Source organism: Ostrinia nubilalis, chromosome 6 (genome assembly GCF_963855985.1).
Source record: "Ostrinia nubilalis chromosome 6, ilOstNubi1.1, whole genome shotgun sequence".
Lineage (NCBI taxonomy): Eukaryota > Metazoa > Arthropoda > Insecta > Lepidoptera > Crambidae > Ostrinia > Ostrinia nubilalis.
Genome location: NC_087093.1, coordinates 12,102,788 through 12,111,480, shown reverse-complemented (window position 1 = coordinate 12,111,480; position 8,693 = coordinate 12,102,788). Strand labels below are relative to the sequence as shown.

At 51.1% G+C, this 8,693-nt stretch overlaps 1 protein-coding gene across 1 annotated transcript; it reads left to right on the top strand.

Annotated features, from left to right (window-relative positions):
* The first annotated feature begins 216 nt into the window (after positions 1-216).
* On the top strand, positions 217-7,497 carry LOC135072748 (uncharacterized). The gene is made up of 4 exons (XM_063966786.1): positions 217-235; positions 575-586; positions 2,251-4,965; positions 5,024-7,497. Exons 1-4 carry the CDS (start codon positions 217-219, stop codon positions 6,943-6,945), a joined length of 4,668 nt encoding a protein of 1,555 aa, XP_063822856.1. The 3' UTR covers positions 6,946-7,497.
* Positions 7,498-8,693: the final 1,196 nt, after the last annotated feature.

Below are 8,693 nucleotides of genomic sequence, written 5' to 3'. Positions count from 1 at the left end.
AAAACTTTTTGGTTGACTTCTTGGCGGGAAATTGAAACGTCATGTTTGTTTAGCAATATTTTTTTTTATTTACTAAAACCTGTGTTTAGTCGAAAATCAATAAGAAAATATTATTGGATGGTTATTAACTATTGTGTTCGTGAACGTGCATAAATAATGCAATAAGTATCACTTTATTATCTCAAGAAGTCTGCCAGAGGTTTAAATCGCATTCGAATGCATTATGAAAAGAAAGGTTTGGTTAATGTTTTATGTTATTTATTCTATTGTTTTCAGTGTCCTTCATAATTCCCAATCTAAGGCTCTGTTATTTTATTTAGTTAAAGTCAGACACAAATTCTATACTGAACCTCGTGCGTTTCTCCCTAACTCCACGCGTTCGGCACACACTTCGTCGGTTTAACTGTGAGCTTTAGCGAAAAAGTAATTTTTATATTAAGCCTTTGGGAAAACATAAAAGAGGTCTCGTCTTCGTGGAGAGCTGCATAAATTAGTTTCCCGGGATTGTTTGTTCGCGACTTTTTTATTTCGACGTTAACATTTATGAGTTTCTCAACGCGAATTTTGTTTACAGCTATTCCGAAAGGTATGTGTTATACATCTTTTTTAATTAACGAAGAATCGCGTGGTTTAATTAAGGGGTGGTGATGTTTTATTTTACGGTCATAAGTTTTCATTTTTTAAAACTGATGATTGAAATTTTGAGGTAATATTGTAATTGTTTACTGGCTTAAACTGTTTAAAGGTTGAATTAACTATCTCACGTTTACCAACACTTATTTACAGATCCAGTTGCATTGAAGTGTCATCTACTTCATCTATTGTTGGAGCAACTAATCACAACATTGATTAGGTATGTATGAACAGCTACAGATGATAAGGCTCAATTGGACTGAAAATCAATACAAAAATGAAATTATTTATTTTAAACTTGTCGTACCTACCTACATATTGATCTTAATATTGTTGTTAGCGACGTCAAGAATAGTCAAGATTAATGTTGGCAGCATCATGTAAAATAGTGCAAATTAGCTAATTAATCTGTTTCGTAATTAAGAAAATGAACATGAAATTTTCGCCAAAAAGGCAATACCGTAGCGAAAACCATCAGGCTCTCTCGCTTACTCACTCGGTAGGCCTCTTTCTTGCATTGTCTGATCTCTCACTTCCACAAAATAGCTTCTCTTTCACACTTTTCTGGAAAATCTGGAATGTTCAGGAAAAAATAGAGAAGAAACGAGACGGAAATATCGGACCTCTCGCTTCGAACATTCTAGAGCGCGAGATAGCAATATGTTTTGTCCTTGTCTTGCACGGATGGTCCGTTGCGCGAGGCAATACCGTAAAGAGAGCCGTTTTAGGTTTTTTGTCAATAACTTCGCCAATTTTGGGAATTTTGTGATGAAACTTTTTGTATAATGTAGATAATTTAATTACGCATCTGTAGAAAATAAGGAACCATTGTAAAACTACCTGCCAGTTGGAGAAAATTAGCAAAAACTGTGGATTTCCCGAAGACAGGGATAGCAATAGCATGTGAAAGCGGGACGGAGATAGCCGCTCCCCATAAATACGGAATGGACCGCTCCAGCTGGCATGTATTGTTTTGTTCAGTTCAGAGAACAAGTGCTCCAAGCAACAAGTGATCTGAAGAAGCAAGAACTGAGAAAAGGAAGCGAATAATAAACGCGAGAAGTCTCAGCAAGTGAAATAGTGGTTTTATTCCTGCAAGTAGCACCTACTACGCCTGACATAGTAAGGGCAAGCTCTCAACGGCAGTCATCATCGTCCGGTCAGCGCTCTCGAACACACACAAACGCATACAGTCCACTGCAGTCCACCACATTTTCCTGGTCCTTCGAGCCGGATCACCACATTTTCCTGGTCCTTCGAGCCGGATTACGGGAATAGCGAAGATGCCTGTCACCAGGTCGGAGAAGCTACGAGGTGCCGCCGCCGCGGCTAGCGCCGCCGCCGCAGGGAGAATTACGTCGCCGCCGGTTCATGGAGGAAGTACTCCGACGGAAACCACGGATACTTCATCAACGCTGACCCCGTATCCCGCCGGGGGCGCGTCCTCACCGCGCATCGCCAGGGACCACGCCGCGCCGGCTGTTAGCACCCGGGTTATGGGAGAGCCCGGCGTGCATTTGGGAAGAGGGGAACCAGCACCGCGCTCCTACACAGAGGAGATAACCGCCGACGTCACGAAGCCACACGAAGCACTAAGGGCCCGTATCGCGGAAGCAGAGAAGAGACGTGCCGCCGCCGCCGCCGCCGCCGCCGCCGCAGCCGCCGCCGCCGCCTCCACGCCCACCGCGGCCAATGTTGCCGTCGCCACCGTCGCCGCCGCCAACGCCGCCGCCGCGACTCCCGCGACTACGGTGACCACCGTGCCGACTGTTGAAGGACAGTACGCGCCACCCACGCCGCAAGTGCATGAACAAACGCCGCGACTGTCACGAGTGAATCAAGACACGCGCTCCGTCCGCTCGTCAAGAAGAAGGGCAGAAATAGAGGCCAAATTAAGAGTGGCCCGCCAGGAACTGGAAGTTGCCAAAGCGGAATTGGAGTTGGCCCAATTGGATTCCGACATGGAAGAGGATCCAGAAGAAGTGCAGTACAGGCAAATGCAGGTCAAAAATTGGTTGGACCACTCGAACACCATCGCCGAGAGGGTCCCGCCGGAACTACAACCAATACCGCCGCCGCCGCCCGCCGCGCCGCTGCCGCCGCCGCCACAAGTCCTACCGCTGCCGCCGCCACCGCCGCCGCAAGTGTTGCCGCCGCCGCCGCCGCAGCCGCTACCTACGGAAGGGAGAACAGACATTCAAGAGTTAGCCATGGCCATCACCAAGCTGTCACAGAGGGCAGAGGGTGGCCTCACAAGACAACTGGTCGACCTCCCAAGTTTCAATGGCGCATGTGAAGAATGGCTCGCGTTCAGAAGGTCATATGAAGACACCGCGCGCTCCTTCACGCCGGCACAGAATTTGGCGCGACTACGAAGGTGTCTCCAGGGGCACGCAAGGGAGGCAGTCAAGAGCCTCCTATTCACCGCCGAGAATCCGGAAGAGCTGATGAAGAGCCTGGAGGTCCGGTTCGGCAGACCTGGAGCCATAGCCCTGGCGGAGTTAAAGAAGATGGAAAGGCTGCCAAGGGTCAACGAGTCATCAGGGGAGATCTGCATGTTTGCCAGCCGAGTCCGCAATGCCGTGGCCACCATCAGGGCACTCGGCAAGACAGAATATTTGTGCGCACCAGGGGCCGTGGAGTGTCTTATTGAGAAGATGCCGCCGACCATGAAGTCTCGGTGGCTGATGTACCAACGTGAGCGCCGGGCAGAGGGAAAACCAGCGCTCGAACTCATGTATGACTTCATGGAAGTTGAAGCAGATATTAACAGTGATTACGCTCCCCCGGAAGTGTCCTGGGACCAGAAGAGAAATATGTTCAAGAGGCCGGTTCACCATGTCCAACAAACAGAAGGACGCCGTGAAGAACCAAAGACTGACGCGAAGAAGTGCCCAGAGTGCCGTGAAGACCACTGGCTGTACGAATGTAAGAAATATAAAGAAGCCAGTGTTGAAGATAAGTGGGAAATAGTGAAGAAGGCAAGAATGTGCTTCAAATGCCTGCGCTTCAAGCACTCAAGGAACACGTGTCGGGCACAACCATGCAAGAAGTGCATGAGGTGGCATCACATCAGTCTTCACTCAGAGAAGCCCGCAGCGGCGAAGACTCAAGAGAAGCCCGCCGAAGGAGTTGTATCGTCGGTACACACCACGAGCTGCGGAAAGGCCTACTTGAAGATGACGCCGGTGAACCTCTACGGGCCCAAAGGGACAGCAAAAGTGCTCGCGCTCCTGGACGAAGGGTCCACCGTCACGCTGCTGGACTCATCAGTGGCAAAGAAGATTGGGGCGCAAGGAAAGCCGGAAGCCATCACCATCGAGATGGTCGGGGGGAACGGTATGCAGAAGAGCAACTCCCAGAAAATCAACATGAAGATCAAGGGGGTCCATTGCAGAAATAAGCTCAACATGGAAGCAAGAACTATCGACAACTTGAAGCTGGCGAAACAAGGGGTCGAAGAAAGAATGCTTCAAAAGTGTAAACACTTACAGAAGATCAAGGACAAGCTGGTCTACGACAAGGAAGAACCACAACTACTGATCGGGCAAGATAACTGGGGGCTCATAGTCACACGGATACTACGCAAAGGGAAGGCCTCCGAACCAGTTGCCTCCTTGACCAGCTTGGGATGGGTCTTACACGGATGCGACGCCGGAGGAAGTGTCCCTGTCAAGTTCGTGCACCACAGCAGGTTGATGGAAGACGAAACAGAAGCCCTGGTCCGCCGGCACTTCGAGATAGAGTCGCTCGGGGTGCAAGCACGTCGGCCAAGTAATGACGCCGACAAAAGGGCACTCGACGTCCTAGAGAAGACCACGAAGAGGCTACCAAATGGACGGTTCGAGTCTGGGCTGCTGTGGAAAAGTGAAAGGGAAACTCTACCGAACAACTACCATCAGGCACACCAGCGTCTCATCAACATGGAGAAGAAATTAGACAAGGACCCAGCACTGAAGACTTCGTATGAAGAACAAATAGAAAATCTGCTGAAGAATGGATATGCAGAGAAAGCTCCAGAAACCACGACGCCAGGGAGAACATTCTACTTGCCTCACTTCGCGGTGATGCACCCGATAAAGAAGAAACCGAGGATAGTTCTCGACGCCGCCGCCAAGTTCAACGGGAAGAGCCTCAACGATGCGCTGCTGCCTGGGCCTGACTTATTGCAGTCGCTCTTCGGAGTGCTTCTCAGGTTCCGGGAAGGTCCAGTCGCCGTCGTCGCCGACATCAAGGAAATGTTCCTACGCATCCAAATGAGGGAAGAAGACCGGGACAGTCTGCGGTTCTTATGGCGCGGCAGCAAAAGGAACGGCAAACCGGAAGAATACCGCATGGCCTCAGTGATCTTCGGGGCAACGTCATCACCGTCTACGGCAATTTATTGAAGAAAGGACCTTCTGGACAGACTCCAGCACCGTCCTTCAATGGTTGAAAGCAGACCCGAGAAAATTCAAGACGTTCGTGGCCCATCGCCTCGCGGAAATTGAAGAGCTGACGCGAATTCAAGATTGGAGATGGGTGCCGACAAAGGAAAACCCCGCAGATGATGCCACAAGAGGCACTCCGAACGAGTTTGATGAAAACGCAAGATGGTTCAAAGGTCCCACCTTCTTATATGGAAACAAAGAAGATTGGCCGGCGAGACGCTTTGAAGTCAAAGAAGAACTCACCGGAGAAGAGAAGAATCCCCAAGTTGTTGCCACATTGAAGGTCATACCACAAGTCACTCCGGACCCGAAGAGATTCTCCGACTGGACTCGACTGCTACGCAGTACAGCGCGCATATTCCAGTTCATCGACCTGCTAAAAAGAGGAGTAGCGGAAAAAAGAAGTGTCCACATCGTCAGGCACCGAAGATGGAAGAAAACACCGAGTCACGTCCCCCGGGAGAAGAAAAAAGAAAAGGTCTTCTTAACGCTGGAAGATAAGTTCATACATAGGGCAGAAAAGGAGCTTATCAAGAGGAGCCAGCAGGAGAGCTTCTCCAAAGAACTTTGCTGCCTCGAAAAAGGGAGGCCACTGGAGAACTCGAGCCGACTAAAGAAGATTGACATATACCTGGATGGCCGCGGAATCCTAAAACTGAGGACGCGCACCAGGAAGATTGGTTCGGGAGAAGGACGAACCAACCCGATCATACTGGACGGGAAAAGTCAAATCCGCCGGCTCATCATAGGGTTCTATCACAAACGGTTCTACCATGGCAACTCCGCGACGATAATCAACGAAATAAGGCAGAAGTTCTGGGTACTCGGCTTGCGCAGCACCACAAGATGGATCACACATGGGTGTCAATGGTGCAGAGTCCACAAGGGAGAGCCTCAAATACCACCCACCGGAGACTTGCCGGCCGAACGATTGCAGCATCATCAACCACCCTTCACCTGCACGGCAGTAGATTACTTCGGCCCGATGCAAGTCACGATCGGGAGGAGAACTGAGAAGAGATGGGGAGCCCTGTTCACCTGCTTAACGACCCGGGCGATACACCTGGAGCTGGCTAATTCATTAAGCACCAGCTCCATGATCATGGCCCTGCGAAGAATGGCTGCACGAAGAGGGACGCCGAAGATAATCTTCAGCGACAACGGGACTAACTTCGTGGGGGCCAATAGAGAATTGCAAGAGGCCGCCTCAAGGGAAGGAATCACATGGCGATTCATCCCACCTGGATGTCCGAATATGGGAGGCGCCTGGGAAAGAATGGTCCGCTCGGTAAAGACATCATTAATGACCGTTCTTAAAGAAAAATCACCACCAGAAGAGGTCCTACACACGCTCCTCCTCGAAGTGGAGCATATCGTGAACTCGCGTCCCCTCACCCACATCAGTATGGATCCCGAGGACGAAGAAAGCCTAACGCCGAACCACTTCCTCATCGGAAGATCCTGTGGAGCAATGGCGCCGGGTGTATTTGAAGACCACGACCTCATCGGGAAGGCGAACTGGAGGACAGCGCAGCGCTTGACGGACCACTTCTGGCAAAGGTGGCTGAAGGAATACCTGCCAACTTTGATGCCGAGGAAAATAGCCGGCCGGGAGACCGAAGACCCTCAAGTCGGCGACGTCGTATTAATAGTCGACGCGACGCTACCAAGGAACACTTGGCCACGAGGGGAAGTGCTGCGAGTGTATCCTGGACCGGACGGCAGAGTAAGAATCCTCGACGTGCGAACACCCGGAGGAGTGCTGCGGCGACCGACGCGACGAGTGGTAGTCCTGGTTCCTGCCAAGACGTCGCATCCGGAGGAAGGAGTGCTTCGCACTGCGGGGGAGAATGTTAGCGACGTCAAGAATAGTCAAGATTAATGTTGGCAGCATCATGTAAAATAGTGCAAATTAGCTAATTAATCTGTTTCGTAATTAAGAAAATGAACATGAAATTTTCGCCAAAAAGGCAATACCGTAGCGAAAACCATCAGGCTCTCTCGCTTACTCACTCGGTAGGCCTCTTTCTTGCATTGTCTGATCTCTCACTTCCACAAAATAGCTTCTCTTTCACACTTTTCTGGAAAATCTGGAATGTTCAGGAAAAAATAGAGAAGAAACGAGACGGAAATATCGGACCTCTCGCTTCGAACATTCTAGAGCGCGAGATAGCAATATGTTTTGTCCTTGTCTTGCACGGATGGTCCGTTGCGCGAGGCAATACCGTAAAGAGAGCCGTTTTAGGTTTTTTGTCAATAACTTCGCCAATTTTGGGAATTTTGTGATGAAACTTTTTGTATAATGTAGATAATTTAATTACGCATCTGTAGAAAATAAGGAACCATTGTAAAACTACCTGCCAGTTGGAGAAAATTAGCAAAAACTGTGGATTTCCCGAAGACAGGGATAGCAATAGCATGTGAAAGCGGGACGGAGATAGCCGCTCTCCATAAATACGGAATGGACCGCTCCAGCTGGCATCAGCAGTCGCTTCGCATCGCTCGCACGGTACGGACGTGCGCTCCGCCTCGCCCGCCCGCTCGCATGCGCTGCGCTCCGAGTTCCTCGAGCTTATCGCCCTCGCTCTGCGAGTCTTGTTTCTGTGGTGTTTTGTCACAATTACGTGGCTTGCCCGCGGCTGCGCTTGGGATACCTAACGGTGATAACGAACAAGCGTAGTTAAACGCCTTTCTAAAGGCGGTTCGGTTCGATTGGGAGCGACCGACAGTGCCTTTTACAAGGCGCTGAAATTTCCTGCCGCCGCCGGTATATTAGGCTGTGAACCTTGGCCTCCTGGAAGGCACGTTTGAGAGGGTGAGGCGTTCCTCCTCGCCCTTGAGACACTCGGTTTCACAGTCTTCTCACTGCCGGGCGTGACCCCCCCTACCCCTCCCTACTTTCCATCCCTGAAGGAGCGTATCCCTGGTTGTTTTTACGACCGGGGCCCTCCTGAAGGACTGCTAGGAGTAGGTACTCACCCTACGTCGCGGCGTTGCTACGTTGCGGCGTAGTTACATTGGCTAGGGCACACTTTTCCGACACACCCCGCTCGGTTTACACCGACTGTGCGGGACTTACACACCGCTATAACCACCGAGTTTCTTGCCGGCTCTTCTCGGTGGTTGCGACTTGCGAACCGGTGTAGATTCACGCGTCGCGAATCTCAACTCCATGCCATGGACACGGAGGAACTCCTAAAGTTCCTCCGGGCCACTCACCCGGAGGTTCTCTCCGGGTTTAAAGCCCACATACGGGCAAAATCCCTCGCAAGCTCCGTCTATGAGGAGCCTGCTTCCCCGTCATGTCCCGAGGACGCCATGTGCGATCCTAACTCGGCCCCGCTACCAATCCCGCTCACGAACGAGCACTCTATTGTGATAGATCACCAATCCCATGCCCCCAGTAGGGACATGGAATGTGACTCTGTCTCAGACGCCGATGACGGTGGCTTCACCACCGTCAGTCGTCCGAAGAGGACCCGCAAATCCGCGGCCTCTCCCCCTCCTTCCCCCCCTGCGAAGGCGCTGAAGGCCAACTCGGGCCTATCCCAGCCCTCGCAATCCTCCCAGCCCTCCGGCTCGCAGTCGAGCACCGGCCGGACTGCCAGAGTCCCCCCAGTCTTTGTCCAG